Raw genomic sequence first — 24,857 nt, 5'->3', positions numbered from 1 at the left:
CTTTTTTTATTAAAACACCAACATAGTTATTTCAAAGATCAATTGAAGAGTTTATTTCCATAACGCTATATCCACACATTTTAGAGTTTATTTCCATAACGCCATATCCACACATTTTAGAGTTTATTTCCATAACGCCATATCCACACATTTTAGAGTTTATTTCCATAACGCTATATCCACACATTTTAGAGTTTATTTCCATAACGCCATATCCACACATTTTAGAGTTTATTTCCATAACGCTATATCCACACATTTTAGAGTTTATTTCCATAACGCCATATCCACACATTTTAGAGTTTATTTCCATAACGCTATATCCACACATTTTAGAGTTTATTTCCATAACGCCATATCCACACATTTTAGAGTTTATTTCCATAACGCTATATCCACTTATTTTAGAGTTTATTTCCATGACGCTATATCCACATATTTTAGAGTTTATTTCCATAATGCTATATCCACACATTTTAGAGTTTATTTCCATAATGCTATATCCACACATTTTTCACATTTGTGTTTTTGCATCAGAAATGATTGCTTCTGGTTACCTTCATGTGTGTGTAAACTATAACTATTCTCAGATTTGTATATAATAGATATTAGATGTGTATGAAAATGTGTTTATTTGCAAAACGCTATATATCCATTGTTTAGCTGGAATGGAATGTTCATGCCCTGTATATTTGACAGTGATATGTGGGTGTCTCTCCTAGCTATTTTAAGGTGAATGCACTTACTACACTTACTTAAGTCACTCTAGATAAGAGCATTTGCTAAATGACAAAAATGTCAAATGTAAATGTTTTACATACAGATCTCATATTACTGTATTGAATAACTTATTTAGAAAATTAAATACTATTGATGTCACAAAAGTATAATTTGTACATTTCTTTATTAAAAATGTAGTTATTTGTTACATATTTGTTAGCATTTTGCAAAAAAACATGAATATGTGTCTCTCTGAAATGAAAAAGTTATAGATTTTAAACAAATACATGTCTGTCATTGAACAACCACATGCCACGATTAGATAGTGAGAAAACCCACCAATCTCATTCATTCAACATTAAAAGCTAATTTACAAACTCAGCTCCCATTGAGTAGCCTATTAGGTACTAAAAGGAAAGACAGATGGAGAGCTGTTTTTCAGTTGCTATTAGCTCTATTAATCCTTTTGAAATAGCCAGTCAGTCTCTGTTGGGCTCAAGACCCCTTAACAAATTGGTGTTAAAAGGAGTTGAATCAGCAAGGCTCTGAGTGCAACATTAAAGCTCCCTTCATCACAAGCCCTTTGCTGGCCTAGCATCAACATAACATATTGATCCCTTTCAGTCTGAATTTTGGAGCTGGCAACAAGTGGGGGAGCTGCCTGACACTCTCACAGGTCTGTAATGATTATCCCCAGTGCCCACCCACCTGTGCTCTCAGATAACTAGCACTAATTCAAATGCACTTTGGTAAAATATCAGAGATATTGGCTTTGAATGCTTTTCTTGGGCTGTAAACTGTAGATATTACAGAGGGGATCTCACTATGCAAGATCCACAGAGAAGAGACAGGTCCTATTCTAGGAACATTTACATCCATGGACATTGGTCAATACAGAGTATAGATGGAACATCACATGGATAAACAGTGTCAGGCGTTAGTTTTGTGTTTTCCATTGAGGGTAAGCACATCAGATGCTATGAAACAGTAGCCATGATTAACCCTATACGCAAACGTTTCCTTTGATAATATACACTGGTCGTTATCGGAAATCATACATACAGTGAATTGATTGGAGTACTGATTAGAAGAGCTATTTCACACATAAACACTATTTTTTACAGATGGTCATGAGGACTGAACTGGGGTTGTTGTGATTCGTGTGCGTTTTCATGGGTTGGCTCATTCAGCTTGTGCTTAGAACATAGGCTATCACCTTGTTAGCGCTCTGTCAGATTGGGTTGGTCAGTCTTAATGTAGCTCTGTCCAGCTGTGCTCTCCATAGACCTGGTGAATGGAGGCCCAGGTTTGGAAGACTCAATATCTGCTTCTTTTCATGGAGAGAATGGTGTAGTCACGATAGTAGGGGAGGTTGTGGTGGCATGTGGTGCTGAGAGTCTATGGTCACATTGACCAGGGCAGTGGTCCGGGCAGGCCAGTCTAGCTGATTTCAGAAAGCATGGCCAGCACTGTGTCAGCCTGTGTGGCTACGTTGATGCTGGAGTGACCAGAGAGCTTGTTGAGCGTCTCCTTCAGGTTAAGAGATTCCATTTCTTCCTTCATCGAGCCTAAGAGGGAGGAGTATAGAGACGAAGACAAAGAGAGAGAGTAAGAGACAGAAAGAAGGAGCGAGAGAACATGCGTGTGGGTGTGGATGCACGTGCATGCGTGGGGTACCTACTGGAGTTGGCCAGGCTACAGATAAGCCCTAGGGCACTGAACTTGAACTCCACCGTCGCCACTGGGTCATCCAGCATCTTCTGCAGTGTGGGCAAGAGCTCTGCCTCTCGGAATGATTCCTGCATGGAGGCTGGAAAACAGAAGGACATGTCACAAGCACACACGCAAGGAGTGTTAGTCTCTCATTTACAGGAAGTACATTATGGTATTGAACATTGGCATGCAGGGGAATTAGTATAACCTAAAAAAGAGCTTAGAGTAATTCACCATTGTAAAATATAAGCATTATATATTATTACATGCTGACATAAAACAGTATATACAGATATTATTACAAATCTATTTATTTTGGTTTCTGTCAGTAAACCTGTATCTAGCTACGTTCTGTCAGTCCAAAGGATAGCTTTAGATGTATTGATCTTTCCCTCTTTGCTCTCAAAGGATAATAGAATCCCTCACCGATGTCAATGGCAGATGCAATCGCCAGGGCCACCAGGGCTTCATTCTGCATGATCAAGTGTTCACTGGTTGCCATGGAGATGAGGTGTCGCACCCCATCTGCTTTGGTTACAGCATTGATGACTTCCTGTAAGAGTCGGAATGGAGAGAATCAGTCTCTAGAAGAGATGAGGATTACACACATACAGTACGTAATCCTCTTACTGTGTGTATGTATGTATGTATGTATGTATGTATGTATGTATGTATGTATGTATGTATGTATGTATGTATGTATGTATGTATGTATGTATGTATGTATGTATGTATGTATGTATGTATGTATGTATGTATGTATGTGTGTGTGTGTGTGTGTGTGTGTGTGTGTGTGTGTGTGTGTGTGTGTGTGTGTGTGTGTGTGTGTGTGTGTGTGTGTGTGTGTGTGTGTGTGTGTGTGTGTGTGTGTGTGTGTGTGTGTGTGTGTGTGTGTGTGTGTGTGTGTGTGTGTGTGTGTGTGTGTGTGTGTGCGTGTGTATGCCCACGGGTGACTCACCGGGGCACGGCTATGTCTAATAAGGGCGGCCAGGAGGCGGTTGGCCTCTCCCCTGACCCCTGCATTGTCCCGTGCCTCACACCACTCCATGATCCTCGCCAACAAAACCTCATCTTTACCCAGCACTGCAGCTGCCTCCTCTGAGAGAGGACGAGAGGAGGGAGTGGAGGAGGAGAGAGTCAGAGATAGAGAGTGGGGGGTGAGAAATTGAGTGAGGGAGGAGATTAGAGATGAGAGAAAGATGGTTAGAAAGGGATAGAGAGAGACAGAGAGAAAGATAGAGACAGAGAGACAAAGAAAGTGAGGGAATGATAGAGAGAGAGAGAGAGACAGAAAGGGAGAAAAATATAGAGACAGAGAGAAGGGGAGAGAAAGAGAGAGAGAGAGAGAGAGAAATGGGGGGAAATAAACAATGAAAGGATTAGAAGTGAGAAAACAGACTCAGAGTGGTGATTCCCTTTATAGGAGTGTATTATTACCTCAAATAACTATCCTACAGTTATTATGAACAACAGCCCTGTTTCTTAGTTTATCATAAATAAAAATGACTACAACACACATTTAGTTAACTCTGCACTAGATAAATGCATTTGACCTATGTGATTTTAGTTTAGTTACATACAGTATAACCCAGACCTCTACGTTAAGCACACATCCCATTCTTCTTCACCATACACCTTTCCCACGAACCTTGTCCATCCACCATCATGCGCAGGGTGCCCAGCAGTTTGAACTGCACTGGGGGCATGTCAGAGCGCAGCAAGGTCCTTATTCTCTCTGTCACCCCGTCCTCCAGCATCCTCACCTTATTACTGGCTGAAACACCAGGGAGAAGAGGGGTCACAGTGGTCTCAGAGCTGAGAGTCCTCAGTGTAAGAACAGCTTACAAGATAAACACATTAGTCATTCATTTCCCGCAGCCACATTCAGTGGTGGGTTCAGTGGGGTCAGTTTGTGTGTGTGTGTGTGTGTCTGTGTGTGTCGGTGTGTGCGTGCCTTTGTGTTTGTGGTTATCCATCCTACTATGTACCTGGGATCGCCAGGTTTCTGAGCGCACTCAGTCCGGCATGCTGGACGGACACGTCGCCTTCGTCCACATGCTGCTCCAGTAGGGTCAGGATATGAGGAACCACCCCTAACTCCAACATCTTCACACAGTTACTGTCTGAGAAGGGTGAAAGAGAGAGAGAGGATACAGGAATTGACGAGAAGAGGCAGAGAGAAGATACAGAGAGAGAAAGGTGAAGAGAGGTTATAAGGTAATTGAATATGAATATAGACATGGGCTAAGAACATCAGAGACTGAGGAGAATCACTTCTCAAAACTAAAGCAGTCAATGCAGATAAGTCAATCTGAAGGCATTTGGTCATCTCACCGTTCCTGGCAAAGTTGGCGATGGCCAGGGCTCCAGACAGTTGCAGCTGAGTGTTGGAGGACTGTAGCCAAGAGAGTACATCCCGGTACACCACACCCGTGCCCTCGCCAAAACACTTCTGCATGGACTCATCTAATGTACCAAACACAGCACAAAGGGACAGGCAGCACATCAAACTAGTCAGTCACCAATCATCCATATTTAATTTAGCAAAGAAATCGTAACAGATAAAATAAATAAACAAGAAAACCACGTATCATCATCATCAACACATCGCATGAGCTAATTTTTATGGATAAAATGTGATTCTTAGTCTGAGAGTATCTTTGCTCGATTACATTCGGAATCAAACATCAATCAATTTGAGTGATGTGAGCTGACAGACAGTGAAGGGGTGTGGGTGAGTGAGGCATGGACTATGGGGTTAGGTTCAAGGGGAGAACCATAGAGGGATTCTGGTGCCTCCAGGTCAGGATGCGTTCCTTACCTCCCAGCAGGAGGGAAACGATGAGGTTAGAGGCAATCTTGATGCTGCAGAGGTCATGGGGGTCAGAGCCACCCTGTAGCCCCCGAATCATCTCGGACAGAGCCTCAGGAACCCCCGACTCCACAAACTGCAGCTTCAGAACGTCTGACAACAGCAGCACAGGAGGAGTGTGTTAGTCTGAGCACACATTCATTCAACCCTCTATGTGAAAAGCTTAAACCTCACTTGCAGCCTATTTAATCTCATCCGTGTCTGTATAAATGATCATCATTTGAATGACCACATTTCAGGCCCTTGCCCAGATGTACCACTCTCTCCCAGTGATCCCAGAACCTCCAGTATGATGTGTCTTCTCTCTGCGTCAGTAGCCAGTTTTAGCTGGGCCGTCAGCACCTCTGCCACACCCACCTCTACCAGAGCCTCCCGCGTCGTGTCTGCAGGGGTCAGAGGCCACATATTTGAATTGACACCTTTATCTAACCAGGCCTGTCAGTTAAGAAATAATTCTCATTCACAGATAAGAATGTGAAAAACACAATAACTGGTTCAACTCAGTATACGCAGTCTCCAAGTAAACATATGAGACAAGCACACCATTTTGGTTCAGAAATGTAACCAAAAACAAACAGGCTTTCCTCCCCACTGGCTACAGAGGTCAATTCAAAGTCTATTCCGTGTTGGTTCAACATAATGTCATTGAAATATCGTGGAAACAACATTGATTCAAGCAGTGTGTGCCCAATGGGTCCTCTCTGTGACCCTGTCTAGAGTATACTAAAGATCCTCTGGTGTTTCTCACCCATGTCGGCCAGGTTACAGAGGGCCAGCAGACACACGTTGACCAGTGGGTCGTTCTCTAGGTTCTCCCTCATGATGGCCACCAGCCTGGGGATCACCCCACACTGCACCAGCTGATCCTGCTGGGCCGCTGAGAGAGGGAGGAGGAGAGGGATAAAAGGGGAAGGGAGAGGAGGGGGTAGAGAGTAATGGAGTGAGGCTGAGATAAATACACTTGGAGAGGTGGAGGCACACCCAGCTAATCCATCAGGACAAGCATTGCGTAGTAAGATTACATATTAATTTAGTAGGCAGGTTCTGGTTCCGATTGATCCTATCACTGCAGGTAAAGCCTGATTCCCCCTGGGAAGGGCCTGCGAGAGTCAGTCCCACTCACTGTTGTCGAAGCAGATGCGTCCGATGGCTCTGCCAGTGTGGAGCAGCAGCTCCTCGTCTGCACTGTTCAGCAGGGGCACCAGAACCGTCACCAGCCCCGCATCAATGCACGGGTCCCTCACCGCCGCTGGAACACAGGGACAGCATTTCCTCAATCTCTGTTTGTACCCACAGTAAGCCTATGGCATTGGTGTGTTTGCAAACGGAGGGCTGGATCTTGGTAGATGCAAATAGAAAGTAGTCCTGCTGCTGTCAATGAGTAGCAACCAAAACCACCCCCTCATTTTTGGTTCAGGGAGCGGTTCTTACAGAATGCACATAAGTCAGTGGCAGAAGTTATGCTTTATGCATAGAAAAATGCATAGATTAAAGAACAAAGGATAGTGAAGGAAGCAGAGGGCACATCAGTAACATATATTATGCATAGATATAATCTACATAAAGCTAATTAAAATAGCACATTAGCATAACTTATTTTGAAAGGGCACTTTGAACCTCAAGTGCCCACTGGGCACACACTGGTTGAATCAACGTTGTTTCCATGTCACGTGGAATAGTAGTTGAATTGACGTCTGTGCCCAGTGGGTACTTAGTAGAGGTCATGATTATTAGTTGATAGGTAATGAGTAGGAGCAGGTGAGGTAGCACAGAGACCACTTTTCTGTCTAAACTGTCCATCAATGGTAATAGTTTGATTGCAGCCAGACAATAAAATCAACTTATTTTATTTTAATCAGTGAGTCTTTCAAACACAGTGTGAGTCAGAGTAGTAGTGATTAATGGCTTGGTTCTCTCCATTAAACTCAGATTGGTATTCATGCCCCCTGTTCCTCTGTCTTGTGGGCTGGCATCTCATCTCACCTTCCCTGGCCATTTCTGCAACCACCAACGCCACTTGGTTGGTGAGAGGACTCTTCACCCTGAGGGACTGGGCTAAGATGGGAAGGATCCCACTGGAGGCGATCTCCTCAGCAGCACCCTTCTCTGGGGACAGATCATAAACATACTTATATGTCAACTACTCCTTGGCATGGAGATACAATGGAATGGAATGAAGACAGAAAATGACAAATGGTTTGATAGTAACATAAGTCATCTTTATTGACTTATAGACAAACCAGCTAATTGTTAACCAGAAACGAATTCAGACACTTTTGCAAATGAAAGTGTCCCAGCATTAACTGTCATTCCATTTCCTGTGCCAAGTCTCATCTCTGCATCTGTTCTGTGGGTGGCACTGTGTACTCTTTTCGAAGGATGGGTCCCGGTCTCTCTGTGGCTATGGGATCCGAGGGTTTGGGGGTGGTCTGCCGGGCATTGGGATGACAACCCAACCCGGGATGAGGAGGGCTTTTAGCGGGTGGAATAGTGAGGACCAATTGGAGGTTTACTTAGTAACAATGCAAATATCATGGTACAGCTATATAGACACTCAATCATCATTTGACTTTTTAATAGTACGATTACAAACATATATTTTGATAAATAGAATTGAAACATGTGTCTCATTATGGTAAGTGGTGAAATAAGTATAGCCAGTTATAATTTAATTGAAACGTGTCTCAAACACATGTTCGAGAAGAGAAGGAATATAATATCTATTATTTACAGTTATCTCATTCAACACATTTAGATTACGTTTTGTGGAAAAAGGACTGGGGGGGAGAAATATATTTCTCCCATGGGCAAAGAAATTCAAAAGGATGATGATATTAATTGACAGGAATTTTGATCCAAATGTGCAAATTGTCCAAACAGATCATCAAGGTAGATGGATCCACGCTTCTTTGAAAATATATATAAGAATTTATTAACTCTACAAGCAACACTAGACTCTATTATTATGGTGGGGGATTTTAATACGGTTTTAAATACGTCTATGGACCGTAAAATAAATCACACTACAAACTAACTATCACCCTCAGGCACAGGAAATCATGAATGTCATTAATATATTGGAATTAGTGGATATATGGAGGCTTAAATACCCTGACCTAGTGAGATATACATGGCGGAGGCTTAATCAAGCTAGTCGTCTTGATTACTTTCTTATGTCATTCTCTCTGGCACCAAACGTTTTAAAAGTGTTGATAGGGGACAGAATGCGGTCAGATCATCACATAATTGGCATATATATTACTCTTACAGAATTTCCACGTGGGCGAGGATATTGGAAATGTACTCAAATCCTACTGGATGATAACTTGTTTATAACTAGGACAGAAGAATTTATAACTGACTTTTTCTGACATAACATAGGTACAGCAGATCCCCTTATTGCATGGGAAACATTTAAATGTGCCTTTAGAGGCCATGCAATTCAGTACTCATCTATAAAACAAAAGCAATTTATATCAAAAGGGTCCATATTAACAAAGGAAATTGAAGGACTAACAGTACAGTTAGATAGCAATAAAAACTGTCCCATAGAGGCACAGAATAAGTTAGAGGAAAAACAAAAATAAATGGATCCAGTGTAATATATTATAAAAATAAAGCAAACTGGATGAAATATGGGGGAAAATGCACCAAATAATTTTTCAATCTTCAATATAGTCACGCATGATTCACTGAATTATATTTTGAAAGAGGAAGTAAAGTAGTTTAAGAATATGTGTCATGCCTTGGTCATTGTATTTTGTGTTTTTGTTATATGTTTGGGTAGGCCAGGGTGTGACATGGGTTTATATGTTGTTTTTCGTATTGGGGTTTGCAGTATTTGGGATCGCGGCTGATTAGGGGTGTTGTATAGGCTTGGCTGCCTGAGGCGATTCTCAATCAGTCAGGTGATTCTCGTTGTCTCTGATTGGGAACCGTATTTAGGCAGCCTGAGTTTCGCTTTGTATTTCGTGGGTGACTGTTCCTGTCTCTGTGTAGTGTTCACCAGATAGGCTGTAATAGGTTTCACGTTCCGTTTGTTGTTTTTGTATTTAGTTATTTCATGTATCGTTTCGTTTTCTTCATTAAAGATCATGAGTAACAAACACGCTGCATTTCGGTCCGACTCTCTTCCTTCAACAGACGAACGCCGTTACAATATGTTTTCGTTTCAGTCTACTCCATCTCCACTAACCGAAGCTAATTGTATGGATTTTTTCCCTAATAATAATGTAAAATGAACATCTATACAGAAAGACTCAAGCGAAGGCCAAATTACAGAGGAGGAACTTTTTGATGCAATTAAAGCCTTTAAGGCTGGGAAAACTCCAGGGCTGGATGGATACCAGTGGAAGTATACCAAACTTTTTTTGATATACTCAGAGGACCATTATTAGCATGTTTTAACCACTCCTATATAAATGGTAGATCATTGGACATGCAACAAGAAGGTCTGATTTCATTATTACTGAAATAGGATCCAATTGGTATATATAAAGATTCAGTCCATTAAAAAAATTGGAGGCCTCTTACACTTCAGTGTTGTGATGCAAAAATTCTAGCTAAATGCTTGGCACATAGAATTAAAAAGGTATTGTCAGATATTATTCATCCTAAACAGACAGGTGTTTTACATTGACAATACATTGGAGATAATATAAGAGAAGTACTGGAAACAATAGAATACTATAAAAAATCTTGGACACCAGGCCTAGTTTTCATAGCTGATTTTGAAAAGTCTTTTGATAAAGTACGACTGGAGTGTCACACCTTGGTCTTAGTATTTAGTGTTTTCTTTATTATTTGTTCAGGCCAGGGTGTGACATGGGGTTATTGTATTTTCATATTGGGGTTTGTAGTATTTGGGATCGCGGCTGAGTAGGGGTGTTGTATAGGCTTGGCTGCCTGAGGCGGTTCTCAATCAGAGTCAGGTGATTCTCGTTGTCTCTGATTGGGAACCGTATTTAGGTGGCCTGGGTTTCACTGTGTATTTCGTGGGTGATTGTTCCTGTCTCTGTGTAGTTTCACCAGATAGGCTGTAATTAGGTTTCACGTTCCGTTTGTTGTTTTTGTATCTTTCAGTTATTTCATGTATCGCTTTTTTCCATTAAAGACATGAGTAACAACCACGCTGCATTTCGGTCCGCTTCTCCTTCAACAGACGAACGCCGTTACATGGAGTTTATATATAAATGCCTAGAATATTTCAAATTTTTAGAATCTCCTATAAAATGGATCAAAGTTACTGTATGTATAGTAACCCTAGGTGTAAAATAGTAAATAATGGCTTCATCTCAGAAAGTTTTAAACTGTCAAGAGGAGTAAAATAAGGTTGTCCACTGTCGGCATATCTATTTATTATTGCCATCGAAATGTTAGCTGTTAAAATTAGATCCAACAAAAATATTAAGGGATTAGAAATCCGTGGCTTAAAAACAAAGGTGTCGTTGTACAGTGATGATTCATGTTTTATTTTAAAACCACAATTGCAATCCCTCCACAGCCTCATAGAGGATCTACAGTTGAAGTCAGAAGTTTACATACTGTCGTGCAGGTGAAAGAGGACCCAAAAGCGACTTAACAGAAACAGAGTTTATTCAAGTCCAAACAGAAAACGACAAATCCTGAATCCTTAACAGGAAATGTCCAAACAGGGAATAACAGAAATCCTCTAGTCTGTAGAGGGGAATAACAGGAGAAGCGGCCACAGACTGCAGGTCGCTTCGGGTAGGCGCAGGCCGTAGCTGACAGAGACACCTGCTCACACGCAGCATCTGATGAAGGCAAAAACATGACAGGACAGGGCGATACACAATCACAGCACGGTGAATTCTAAACAAGGAACCGACAGGACAGGAACGGAACACAAAGGAAGAAATAGGGACTCTAATCAGGGAAAGGATCGGGAACAGGTGTGGGAAGACTAAATGATGATTAGGGGAATAGGAACAGCTGGGAGCAGGAACGGAACGATAGAGAGAAGAGAGAGCGAGAGAGTGAGAGAGGGAGGGGAGAGAGAGGGATAGAAAGAGGGAAAGAACCTAATAAGACCAGCAGAGGGAAACGAATAGAATGGGGAGCACAGGGACAAGACATGATAATAAATGACAAACATGACAGTACCCCCCACTCACCGAGCGCCTCCTGGCGCACTCGAGGAGGAATCCTGGCGGCAACGGAGGAAATCATCGATGAGTGAACGGTCCAGCACGTCCCGAGACGGAACCCAACTCCTCTCCTCAGGACCGTAACCCTCCCAATCCACTAAGTATTGGTGACCCCGTCCCCGAGAACGCATGTCCATGATCTTATGTACCTTGTAAATAGGTGCGCTCTCGACAAGGACGGGAGGGGGAGGGAAGACGAACGGGGGTGCGAAGAAAGGGCTTAACACAGGAGACATGGAAGACAGGATGGACGCGACGAAGATGTCGCGGAAGAAGCAGTCGCACAGCGACAGGATTGACGACCTGGGAGACACGGAACGGACCAATGAACCGCGGAGTCAACTTACGAGAAGCTGTCGTAAGAGGAAGGCTGCGAGTGGAAAGCCACACTCTCTGGCCGCAACAATACCTTGGACTCTTAATCCTGCGTTTATTGGCGGCTCTCACAGTCTTCCCCGCAGACAAAGGCAGACCGGTAATGAAGTCTAAGGCGATGTGAGACCATGGTCGAGAAGGAATGGGGAGCGGTCTGAGACGACCGGCAGGAGGAGAGTTACCCGACTTAGTCTGCGCGCAGTCCGAACAAGCAGCCACGAAACGGCGCGTGTCACGCTCCTGAGTCGGCCACCAAAAGCGCTGGCGAATAGACGCAAGAGTGCCTCGAACACCGGGATGACCAGCTAACTTGGCAGAGTGAGCCCACTGAAGAACAGCCAGACGAGTGGAAACAGGAACGAAAAGGAGGTTACTAGGACAAGCGCGCGGCGACGCAGTGTGCGTGAGTGCTTGCTTAACCTGTCTTTCAATTCCCCAGACTGTTAACCCGACAACACGCCCATAAGGAAGAATCCCCTCGGGATCAGTAGAAGCCACAGAAGAACTAAACAGACGGGATAAGGCATCAGGCTTGGTGTTCTTGCTACCCGGACGGTAAGAAATCACAAACTCGAAACGAGCGAAAAACAACGCCCAACGAGCTTGACGGGCATTAAGTCGTTTGGCAGAACGGATGTACTCAAGGTTCTTATGGTCTGTCCAAACGACAAAGGAACGGTCGCCCCCTCCAACCACTGTCGCCATTCGCCTAGGGCTAAGCGGATGGCGAGCAGTTCACGGTTACCCACATCATAGTTGCGCTCAGATGGCGACAGGCGATGAGAAAAATAAGCGCAAGGATGAACCTTATCGTCAGACTGGAAGCGCTGGGATAGAATGGCTCCCACGCCTACCTCTGAAGCGTCAACCTCGACAATGAATTGTCTAGTGACGTCAGGAGTAACGAGGATAGGAGCGGACGTAAAACGTTCTTTTAGAAGATCAAAAGCTCCCTGGGCGGAACCGGACCACTTAAAACACGTCTTGACAGAAGTAAGAGCTGTGAGAGGGGCAGCAACTTGACCGAAATTACGAATGAAACGCCGATAGAAATTAGCGAAACCTAAAAAGCGCTGCAACTCGACACGTGACCTTGGAACGGGCCAATCACTGACAGCTTGGACCTTAGCGGAATCCATCTGAATGCCTTCAGCGGAAATAACGGAACCGAGAAAAGTAACGGAGGAGACATGAAAAGAGCACTTCTCAGCCTTTACGTAGAGACAATTCTCTAAAAGGCGCTGTAGAACACGTCGAACGTGCTGAACATGAATCTCGAGTGACGGAGAAAAAATCAGGATATCGTCAAGATAGACAAAAACAAAGATGTTCAGCATGTCTCTCAGAACATCATTAACTAATGCCTGAAAAACAGCTGGCGCATTGGCGAGACCGAACGGCAGAACCCGGTACTCAAAATGCCCTAACGGAGTGTTAAACGCCGTTTTCCACTCGTCCCCCTCTCTGATGCGCACGAGATGGTAAGCGTTACGAAGGTCCAACTTAGTAAAGCACCTGGCTCCCTGCAGAATCTCGAAGGCTGATGACATAAGGGGAAGCGGATAACGATTCTTAACCGTTATGTCATTCAGCCCTCGATAATCCACGCAGGGGCGCAGAGTACCGTCCTTCTTCTTAACAAAAAAGAACCCCGCCCCGGCCGGAGAAGAAGAAGGCACTATGGTACCGGCGTCAAGAGACACAGACAAATAATCCTCGAGAGCCTTACGTTCGGGAGCCGACAGAGAGTATAGTCTACCTCGAGGAGGAGTGGTCCCCGGAAGGAGATCAATACTACAATCATACGACCGGTGAGGAGGAAGGGAGTTGGCTCGGGACCGACTGAAGACCGTGCGCAGATCATGATATTCCTCCGGCACTCCTGTCAAATCGCCAGGTTCCTCCTGAGAAGTAGGGACAGAAGAAACGGGAGGGATGGCAGACATTAAACACTTCACATGACAAGAAACGTTCCAGGATAGGATAGAATTACTAGACCAATTAATAGAAGGATTATGACATACTAGCCAGGGATGACCCAAAACAACAGGTGTAAACGGTGAACGGAAAATCAAAAAAGAAATAGTCTCACTGTGGTTACCAGATACTGTGAGAATTAAAGGTAGTGTCTCAAATTTGATACTGGGAAGATGACTACCATCTAAGGCAAACATGGGCGTAGGCTTGTCTAACGGTCTGAAAGGAATGTTATGTTTCCGAACCCATGCTTCGTCCATGAAACAACCCTCAGCCCCAGAGTCAATCAAGGCACTGCATGTAGCTCTCTTCCACGAGCCCGGTGACGAAGATCTACCCGTCGTTCTATGCGGATGGCGAGAGCAATCAAAGAGTCCACATCTGAAGGAACCTCCCGGGAGAGAATCTCATCCTTAACCACTGCGTGGAGTCCCTCCAGAAAACGAGCGAGCAGCGCCGGCTCGTTCCACTCACTAGAGGCAGCAAGAGTGCGAAACTCAATAGAATAATCCGTTATGGACCGTTCACCTTGGCATAAGGAAGCCAGGGCCCTAGAAGCCTCCCTACCAAAAACTGAACGGTCAAAAACCCGAATCATCTCCTCTTTAAAGTTCTGGAACTTGTTAGAGCAATCAGCCCTTGCCTCCCAGATAGCTGTGCCCCATTCTCGAGCCCGGCCAGTAAGGAGTGAAATGACGTAAGCAACCCGAGCTCTCTCTCTAGAGTATGTGTTGGGTTGGAGAGAGAACACAATCTCACACTGCGTGAGAAAGGAGCGGCACTCAGTGGGCTGCCCGGAGTAGCAAGGTGGGTTATTAACCCTAGGTTCTGGAGGCTCGGCAGGCCAGGAAGTAACAGGTGGCACGAGACGTAGACTCTGGAACTGTCCAGAGAGGTCGGAAACCTGAGCGGCCAGGTTCTCCACGGCATGGCGAGCAGCAGACAATTCCTGCTCGTGTCTGCCGAGCATGGCTCCTTGGATCTTGACGGCAGTGTAACGAGCGTCTGAAGTCGCTGGGTCCATTCCTTGGTCGGTTCCTTCTGTCGTGCAGGTGAAAGAGGACCCAAAAGCGACTTAACAGAAACAGAGTTTATTCAAGTCCAAACAGAAAACGACAAATCCTGAATCCTTAACAGGAAATGTCCAAACAGGGAATAACAGAAATCCTCTAGTCTGTAGAGGGGAATAACAGGAGAAGCGGCCACAGACTGCAGGTCGCTTCGGGTAGGCGCAGGCCGTAGCTGACAGAGACACCTGCTCACACGCAGCATCTGATGAAGGCAAAAACACGACAGGACAGGGCGATACACAATCACAGCACGGTGAATTCTAAACAAGGAACCGACAGGACAGGAACGGAACACAAAGGAAGAAATAGGGACTCTAATCAGGGGAAAGGATCGGGAACAGGTGTGGGAAGACTAAATGATGATTAGGGGAATAGGAACAGCTGGGAGCAGGAACGGAACGATAGAGAGAAGAGAGAGCGAGAGAGTGAGAGAGGGAGGGGGAGAGAGAGGGATAGAAAGAGGGAAAGAACCTAATAAGACCAGCAGAGGGAAACGAATAGAATGGGGAGCACAGGGACAAGACATGATAATAAATGACAAACATGACACATACACCTTAGCCAAATACATTTAAACTCAGTTTTTCACAATTCCTGACATTCAATCCTCGTAAAAATTCCCTGTTTTAGGTCAGTTAGGATCACCACTTCATTTTAAGAATGTGAAATTTCAGAATAATAGCAGAGAGAATGATTTATTTCAGCTTTTATTTCTTTGATCACATTCCCAGTGGGTCAGAAGTTTACATACACGCAATTAGTATTTGGTAGCAGTTCCTTTAAATTGTTTCCTCCTGGCAGAGCTGGTGTAACTGAGTCAGGTTTGAAGGCCTCCTTGCTCGCATACGCTTTTTCTGTTCTGCCCACACATTTTCTATGGGATTGAGGTCAGGGCTTTGTGATGGCCACTCCAATACCTTGACTTTGTTGTCCTTAAGCCATTTTGCCGCAACTTTGGAAGTATGCTTGGGGTCATTGTCCATTTGGAAGACCCATTTGTGACCAAGCTTTAACTTCCTGACTGATGTCTTGAGATTTTGCTTCAATATATCCACACAATTTTATTTCCTTGTGATGCCATCTATTTTGTGAAGTGCACCAGTCTCTCCTGCAGCAAAGCAACCCCACAACATGATGCTGCCACCCCCATGCTTCACGGTTGGGATGGTGTTCTTTGGCTTGCATGCCTCCCACTTTTTCCTCCAAACATAACGATGGTCATTATGGACAAACAGTTCTATTTTTGTTTCATCAGACCAGAGGACATTTCTTCAAAAAGTACGATCTTTGTCCCCATGTGCAGTTGCAAACCGTAGTCTGGCTTTTTTACGGCGGTTTTGGAGCAGTGGCTTCTTCCTTGCTGAACGGCCTTTCTGGTTATATCGAAATAGGACTCGTTTTACCATGGATATAGATACTTTTGTACCTGTTTCCTCCAGCATCGTCACATGGTCCTTTGCTGTTGTTCTGGGATTGATTTGCACTTTTCGCACCAAATTACGTTCATCTCTAGGAGACAGAATGCGTCTCCTTCCTGAGCGGAATGAAGGCTGCGTGGTCCCATGGTGTTAATACTTGCATACTATTGTTTGTACAGATGAACGTGGTACCTTCAGGCGTTTGGAAATTGCTCCCAAGGATGAACCAGACTTGGGAGGTCTACAAATTGTTTCGGAGGTCTTGGCAGATTTTTTCCATTTTCCCATTATGTCAAGCAAAGAGACAATATGTAAACTTCCGACTTCAACTGTAGATACTTTTGCTAAACTCTCTGGATTAAAACCAAATTATGATAAATGTACAATATTATTTATTGGATCACAAAAAATGATACTTTTACATTACCATGTAGTTTACTAATAAAATGGTCTGACAGGGATGTGGACATACTCACTATACAAATCCCGAAAGAAAGCAATGATCTCCCTCCAATAAATGTTTATAGAAAGTTAGCAAAAATAGATAAGATCTTGCTACAATGGAAAGGAAAATACCTGTCACCCTGATTAACTCTTTAGTCATATCACAGTTTACCCAATTGCTTATGGTTTTGCCTACACCTAGTGACCTGCTTTTAAATTATATGAAAAAAAAAATATTCCATTTTATTTGGAATGGCAAGCCAGACAAAATTAAAAGGGCCTATTTATATGGCCAAATATGAATTTGGAGGGCAGAAATGATGAAATATTAAAGCATTAGACCTCTCACTAAAGGCATCAGTCACACAAAAGTTATACTTAAATCCAAACTAGTTCTCTAGTAAATCGGAATGTCTCATCCTATGTTCAAGAATGGCCATTTTCCCTTTATTCAGATTACAACTGCTCACTTTCGGCTGTTCGAAAACAAAATAATCTCCAAAATATAGTTATTTTTTAAACAAGCCTTAGAGAGTTGGTTGCAATTTCAGTTTAATCCACCTGAAAATACAGAACAAATGATACAACAAATATTGTGTTTAAACTCAAATATACTAATTGCTAAAAAAAACTCATATTTTTCGATAAAATGTTTTATTTTTTTATTATCATTTTTGGGAATTATATTATAAATCGGACTGATGGAGTTATGTCACACATGCAGCTAACATAGCAATATGAAAATGTCTGCTCTACCCAAAATTACAACCAACTAATTGCAACATTACCACAAAAATGGAAGAGGCAAGTAGAAGGGGGATAAAGTAAGGAACCTGTCTCTCGGCCCTGCATTAAAGACCTTAAATGGTTAAAGAAAATTGTGATGAATAAAAACATATATCAATTTAATTTAAAATGGAAAAAATGGACAGCTGTGCTATATAAATTGCTAAATAGTTGGGAAATAGTTCTCGGGGTGATGATAGCGCCTCTGTTCAATTTTTTAATAATGGATTTAATGGTGCTCCGTGGGATATTTTTTATAGCCCAACCCTGATCTGTACTTTTCCACAACTTTGTCCCTGACCTGTTTGGAGAGCTCCTTGCTCTTCATGGGGCCACTTGCTTGTTGGTGCCCCTTGCTTAGTGGTGTTGCAGACTCTGGGGCCTTTCAGAACAGGTGTATATATACTGAGACCATGTGACAGATCATGTGACACTTAGATTGCACACAGGTGGACTTTATTTAACTACTTATGTGACTTAATTGGTTGCACCAGATCTTATTTAGAAGCTTCATAGCAATGGGGGTGAATACATATGCACACACCACTTTTCCGTTTTAATTTATTTTTATTTTTTGAAACAAGTCATTTTTCAAATTTCACTTCACCAATTTGGACTATTTTGTGTATGTCCATTACATGAGATCCAAATAAAATTCAATTTAAATTACAACAAAATAAAAAAAAACACAAAGGGGATGAATACTTTTGCAAGGCACTGTACATGGATATATACATTTACCCCCGAAAATATATGGGGGATTGGAAATGATGCAGACAATTACATTGATGGTAGCAACAATCTTTCCACAAGATTAAAGCTGATCCACCCCTTCTCTTTGATGAGATTGATCAGGATCACTGAGTGCACCGCTTGTCTGGACTTCCTCTCTCTTCTCCTCTCTCCGATTAACAGTGACTCTAACCCATCTGTGATGTCAGGAGAAGACCGGAGAGAGAAACTAAAACAGAATCCTCCTCTGTTGAGCTTGGGAGGGACATTCATTGTGATTATTAAAGCAGCAAGATGCAATAGACACAGAGGAAGACTAAATGTTAGCATTTCTCCTTTCAGAGAATGTCACAACAGCCGAGGAGGCAGCTCAGGTTGTCAGGCACTAGGCCGCGCTGCTATGGTAACGTCCCCTTGCCCGTTTTTGAGGAGAACCAAATGTGGCTGCTTGTGCACAGTGCAACCTCATATAAATTGGATATTTGCCGAACCAGAAAGAGGGAGAGCTGGAGAATAACCTGACCTGTCACTCTCACACTTCCTTCCTTTCATTCTTAAGACACCCCTCCACCTCTCCACAGCACTGTGATGTTTAATGAATACAGATGAGAAACAGCAGGGGTGTTCTGAACGCTGCGTAACATTCAGTCTTTTTATAACTGAAGATTTGGGCCGAGACTACGTCAGGCATCCAAAATATGATCAGAAAAGAGAACATTTGTGCCTCAGCCTAGCAAATCAAAAAAGGGGGGAATGATACATCCCTAAACAACATGATAAATATGCTGAGATAATTGATGCTGAGACGATATATCGTTTCTAAATGCACTGGCCTTGCTTGCCATGGCCAAAGCAATGTCATAAAAGCTAACTGCTGGGAACAGGACAGGAGTGAGATTGATGAATCCGAGGTCAGTGTCTACTTGTGTGTGTGTAGAGTGGTGTGTGTAGAGTGGTGTGTGTGTAGAGTGGTGTGTGTGTAGAGTGGTGTGTGTGTAGAGTGGTGTGTGTGTAGAGTGGTGTGTGTAGAGTGGTGTGTAGAGAAATGTGTATAGAGTGGTGTGTGTAGAGTGGTGTGTGTGTAGAGTGGTGTGTGTGTAGAGTGGTGTGTGTGTAGAGTGGTGTGTGTAGAGTGGTGTGTAGAGAAATGTGTATAGAGTGGTGTGTGTAGAGTGGTGTGTGTGTAGAGTGGTGTGTGTGTAGAGTGGTGTGTGTAGAGTGGTGTGTAGAGAAATGTGTATAGAGTGGTGTGTGTAGAGTGGTGTGTGTAGAGTGGTGTGTGTAGAGTGGTGTGTGTAGAGTGGTGATGTGTGTGTAGAGTGCTGTGTGTGTGTAGAGTTGTGTGTGTGTGTGTGTGTGTGTGTGTGTGTGTGTGTAGAGTGGTGTGTGTGTAGAGTGGTGTGTGTGTAGAGTGGTGTGTGTGTAGAGTGGTGTGTGTAGAGTGGTGTGTGAGTAGAGTGGTGTGTGTAGAGTGGTGTGTGTGTAGAGTGGTGTGTGTAGAGGGGTGTGTGTAGAGTGGTATGTGTGTGTAGAGTGGTGTGTGTGTGTAGAGTGATGTGTGTGTGTGTGTATAGAGTGGTGTGTGTGTTTGTAGAGTGGTGTGTGTGTGTAGAGTGATGTGTGTGTGTGTGGAGTGGTGTGTGTAGAGGGATGTGTCTGTAGTGTACAAACTCACTCTTCTCCAGTAGCACAGCCAGCAGGGTGTCCAGATGAGGCTTCAACTCCTGCTCTACCATCTCAGTGCTCACACTGATGGCACTCAACGCCTCTGTTAGAGATTCTGCAACACATACACACATGCACGTGTGCACGCACACACATTGTACAGTGGGGCAAAAATGTATTTAGTCAGCCACCAATTGTGCAAGTTCTCCCACTTCAAAAGATGAGAGAGGCCTGTAATTTTCATCATAGGTACACTTCAACTATGACAGACAAAATGAGAAAGAAATCCAGAAAATCACATTGTAGGATTTTTTATGAATTTATTTGCAAATTATTTTGGAAAATAAGTATTTGGTCACCTACAAACAAGCAAGATTTCTGGCTCTCACAGACCTGTAACTTCTTCTTTAAGAGGCTCCTCGGTCCTCCACTCGTTACCTGTATTAATGGCACCTGTTTGAACTTGTTATCAGCATAAAAGACACCTGTCCACAACCTCAAACAGTCACACTCCAAACGCCACTATGGCCAAGACCAAAGAGCTGTCAATGGACACCAGAAACAAAATTGTAGACCTGCACCAGGGAAGACTGAATCTGCAATAGGTAAGCAGATTGGTTTGAAGAAATCAACTGTGGGAGCAATTATTAGGAAATGGAAGACATACAAGACCACTGATAATCTCCCTCGATCTGGGGCTCCACGCAAGATCTCACCACACGGTCCCCACGGTCAAAATTATCACAAGAACGGTGAGCAAAAATCCCAGAACCACACGGGGGGACCTAGTGAATGACCTGCAGAGAGCTGGGACCAAAGAAACAAAGCCTACCATCAGTAACACACTACGCTGCCAGGGACTCAAATCCTGCAGTGCTAGACGTGTCCCCCTGCTTAAGCCAGTACATGTCCAGGCCCATCTGAAGTTTGCTAGAGAGCACTCAAAGAACTCCATACCTACTGTGAAGCATGGGGGTGGAAACATCATGCTTTGGGGCTGTTTTTTTGCAAAGGGACCAGGACGACTGATCCGTGGAATGGAAAGAATGAATGGGGCCATGTATCGTGAGATTTTGAGTGAAAACCTCCTTCCATCAGCAAGGGCATTGAAGATGAAACGTGGCTGGGTCTTTCAGCATGACAATGATCCCAAACACACCGCCCGGGCAACGAAGGAGTGGCTTCGTAAGAAGCATTTCAAGGTCCTGGAGTGGCCTAGCCAGTCTCCAGATCTCAACCCCATAGAAAATCTTTGGAGGGAGTTGAAAGTCTGTGTTGCCCAGCAACAGCCCGAAAACATCACTGCTCTAGAGGAGATCTGCATGGAGGAATGGGCCAAAATACCAGCAACAGTGTGTGAAAACCTTGGGAAGACTTATAGAAAATGTTTGACCTCTGTCATTGCCAACAAAGGGTATATAACAAAGTATTGAGATAAACTTTTGTTATTGACCAAATACTTATTTTCCACCATAATTTGCAAATAAATTCATAAAAAATCCTACAATGTGATTTTCTGGATTTTTTTTCTCATTTTGTCTGTCAGAGTGGAAGTGTATCTATGATGAAAATTACAGACCTCTCTCATCTTTTTAAGTGGGAGAACTTGCACAATTGGTGGCTGCCTAAATACTTTTTGCCCCACTGTATATTAGTCACATCCTCCTGCAGAACAACTACACTACTTACATGTACTACATGATATTTCTGTAGAAACAATACATGCCTGTACTGTACATTTTGATGTTGTACACTGTAAACACCCACACAGAAACATCTACACTGAAACCCCTCATGAACCTTCAGGCTATTCCAATCTCAAAGTGGCTTGCCAATGCGCATACACGTCAGTACTGGTATAAAAGAATTACACTCATTCATCATCCTGTCTTCTGTCAATAAATGCAAACCCAACACAAGCTACAATAAAGGTGCTTTTCTGTGAATTCTGGATATTTCAAGTGACTCCCCCAAACACACTGCAGTGATCGCAAATAAATGTTGCTGCAATGCACCTCTGCAATACACATTGGCACATACTGTATCGGACCAGAGTCACATGAAGATATGAATACACAGGCTGAGAGATCAAGTCGCATCATGCCGTTTTACATCAGAGATTGCAAGGGATGGCTGGCAATGGTATCCCCCATGCCAGAGGCTAGGGAGAGAAGGGGGGACGGTGTGTGTGTGTACATTATTTCTCCAACATACCTCTGTCCCCTCCAGCTAGCAAATACCTGACCGCTTGGTGCGACAGTGTTTTGTCACGTCACACACTTTCCTGCTTGAGGATGTTGTTGTGACAGGGGACACAGTGTGCGTGCGTGTGTGTGGCACGTGTGCATGGGGGCGGTCTCGCCATTCAGGCTCTCCATTGGTCTCCCCATATAGTCTACTTGTAGACTAATCAAAGAGTTGTCATACAATACTTTGTAGCCAAGACTGTTATTGATTACTATAGTCTTGGCCGTAAATCCCTTTCCAACTTAATTTAACCGATCTGAAAATAAAGCCATGTGAACAAAAAATTATCCTTAATTTGAGAGCAGAGAGAAAGAGAGAAAGAGAGAGAAAGAGAGAGAAAGAGAGAGAAAGAGAGAGAAAGGCAGAGCCTCGTCAATGTGTGGGTGTAACCATCAGCTGTCCACTGTGCTGTTCTGTTAACACACTTTCTGAGCAGCGCCACAGAGAGAGTCACAGCACAGAGAGCGTCACAGCACAGAGAGAGTGACAGCACAGAGAGAGTCACAGCACAGAGAGAGTCACAGCACAGAGAGAGTGACAGCACAGAGAGAGTCACAGCACAGAGAGCGTCACAGCACAGAGAGAGTCACAGCACAGAGAGAGTCACAGCACAGAGAGCGTCACAGCACAGAGAGAGTCACAGCACAGAGAGAGTCACAGCACAGAGAGCGTCACAGCACTGAGAGAGTCACAGCACAGAGAGAGTCACAGCACAGAGAGAGTCACAGCACAGAGAGCGTCACAGCACAGAGCGCGTCACAGCACAGAGAGAGTCACAGCACTGAGAGCGTCACAGCACAGAGAGAGTCACAGCACAGAGAGAGTCACAGCACAGAGACGAATCACTTTGGCTAATCCCTGGTAAGGAGTGTGGAAATAGAGTCTGCAGTGGGGTGCTATCAGGGTTATATGCACAGTGTCAATTATCATACAGACCCCCATTTCCCTGTTTCCATTTGTCAGTCAGTGTGTGTGTGTATATGTGTGTCCGTGTCTAGACAGGGGAAATGCTGCCTACAGCAGAGTGTTAATCTGTCCCACCGAGCGCTATAGGAACCCCCCCCCCCCTGGTCCTTCATGCCACTGACATCCCACCAACAGCTCACTGGGCACAGACATCAATTCAACGTCTATTCCACGATAGTTCAACATCATTTAATTGAAATGACGTGGAAACAATGTTGATTCAACCAGTGGGAGTGCGCTTCCATTTAGACATTTCCAGCCCTACAGGCTCTCTGTCCACTCTTCTCCCTGTCTCCAGGGTTTCTACTGCAACAGCCCCCTGCTACCTTTGTCTATCCCAACGGGCTTACCTGAGCTGGTAATATCAGCCTATGTTTCTATGACCTTTGAACACAAGACAGGAAAGGAAAACTCCTTGTCTCCTGGAGTCTAGCCTGAGCTACGTCCGTGTCGATCCCTACTGTACTGTACATTCCCATCCAGCTCCAAATATTGTCAAAGCCTCCATTGCTAAACACACTCATTGGCATGCACACGCTGTAAGGGAGGATTTCAGAAAGGGTTTTTCTACTCACCCATGTCGGCCATGGTTGCAGGTCGGCAGGCGCTCACTCTGTCTCCCTAGGATTCTTTGCCGGCTCCCTGGCTGTGTGTGTGTGTGTGTGTGTGTGTGTGTGTGTGTGTGTGTGTGTGTGTGTGTGTGTGCGTGCGTGCGTGCGTGCGTGCGTGCGTGCGTGCGTGCGTGCGTGCGTGTGTGTGTGTGTGTGTTTGGCTTAGTAATGAGAGAAGAGCAGCCCTCCTTCAGGCCAGGCGTGCCTCTTCTCCCAGCTCTGCTTCAGTCAGCTAAGCAGCCTGTGTCTCCCTCCCTCCCTCTCTCTCTGCTCTACCACCCTGCTCCCCCTCTCACCACTGCGCTTGCGTTCTCTTTCCCTCTCTCCCACTCCCCCTCTCTGTCTTTATTTCCCTCTGTTTCTCTCACACACAGTACCAGAGCTTGGGACTAGAGGGTTCTCTCTGTATTTTTGTCAAAATGTAGTTCTTGACGTAGCCTTGTTCTGTTCAATGTTCTCTACCTATATAGTACTCTCAATACCCCAATTCATGTTAAGTTCAAAAGAATACTTGATAAAAATTGCTGACACCATTCAAACCAATGAGGGTTCGGAAAACTGTCAGTCTTGTCTGTATCGCTCCGTCCCTGCCTCTGTTTTCTAATTCTCTCTCGTCCTCCTTCTCCTTCTCCTTCTCCTTCTCCTTCTTCTCCTTCAAATGGTTTTATTGTAATGATAGACAGTTGTTTACATTGCCAAAGCAAGTGAAATAGATAATAAACTAAAGTGAAATAAACAATTAAAAAAACATTACACTCAGAAAAGTTTCTGAGGAATAGAGACATTTCAAATGTCGTATTATGGCTATGTACAATGTTATAACAACGTGTGAATAGTTAAAGTACAAAAGGGAAAATAAATGAACATAAATATGGGTTGTATTTACAATGGTGTTTGTTCTTCACTGGTTGCCCTTTTCTTGTGACAACAGGTCACACATCTTGCTGCTGGGATGGCACACTGTGGTATTTCACCCTGTAGATATTGGAGTTTATCAAAATTGATCAGCTTAGTTTCCACCACGTTTTGTGGGCAGTGTGCACATAGCCTGTCTTCTCTTGAGAGCCAGGTCTGCCTACAGCAGCCTCCCTCAA

The 24,857-nt window shown here is 43.9% G+C and overlaps 1 protein-coding gene across 1 annotated transcript; it reads right to left on the bottom strand.

Moving 5' to 3' along the window:
- On the bottom strand, positions 1–23,961 carry LOC124040781 (rap1 GTPase-GDP dissociation stimulator 1-like). Its single transcript, XM_046357875.1, has 14 exons — positions 23,728–23,961; positions 19,950–20,054; positions 7,289–7,411; positions 6,429–6,554; positions 6,054–6,182; positions 5,563–5,688; positions 5,255–5,398; positions 4,768–4,899; positions 4,422–4,556; positions 4,082–4,207; positions 3,392–3,531; positions 2,860–2,986; positions 2,402–2,530; positions 1–2,288 (listed from the first exon to the last, which is right to left on the bottom strand). Exons 1-14 carry the CDS (start codon positions 23,738–23,740, stop codon positions 2,161–2,163), a joined length of 1,683 nt encoding a protein of 560 aa, XP_046213831.1. The 5' UTR covers positions 23,741–23,961; the 3' UTR covers positions 1–2,160.
- Positions 23,962–24,857: the final 896 nt, after the last annotated feature.

The sequence above is a fragment of the Oncorhynchus gorbuscha genome, linkage group LG08 (assembly GCF_021184085.1).
Source record: "Oncorhynchus gorbuscha isolate QuinsamMale2020 ecotype Even-year linkage group LG08, OgorEven_v1.0, whole genome shotgun sequence".
NCBI classification, from domain to species: Eukaryota; Metazoa; Chordata; class Actinopteri; order Salmoniformes; family Salmonidae; genus Oncorhynchus; species Oncorhynchus gorbuscha.
Note: the sequence above shows the minus strand (reverse complement) of the source record. Positions and strands in the feature narration are given on the sequence as shown.

Bases quoted from the DNA above. Each gene is read 5' to 3' on its own strand.
- LOC124040781 (XM_046357875.1), bottom strand. The intron at 6,555-7,288 runs GTGAGATGAGAT...CCTGTGTTCCAG, and splicing joins TGCAGAAATGGCCAGGGAAG to CGGCGGTGAGGGACCCGTGC. The intron at 4,208-4,421 runs GTACATAGTAGG...CTGGTGTTTCAG, and splicing joins CAGAAACCTGGCGATCCCAG to CCAGTAATAAGGTGAGGATG.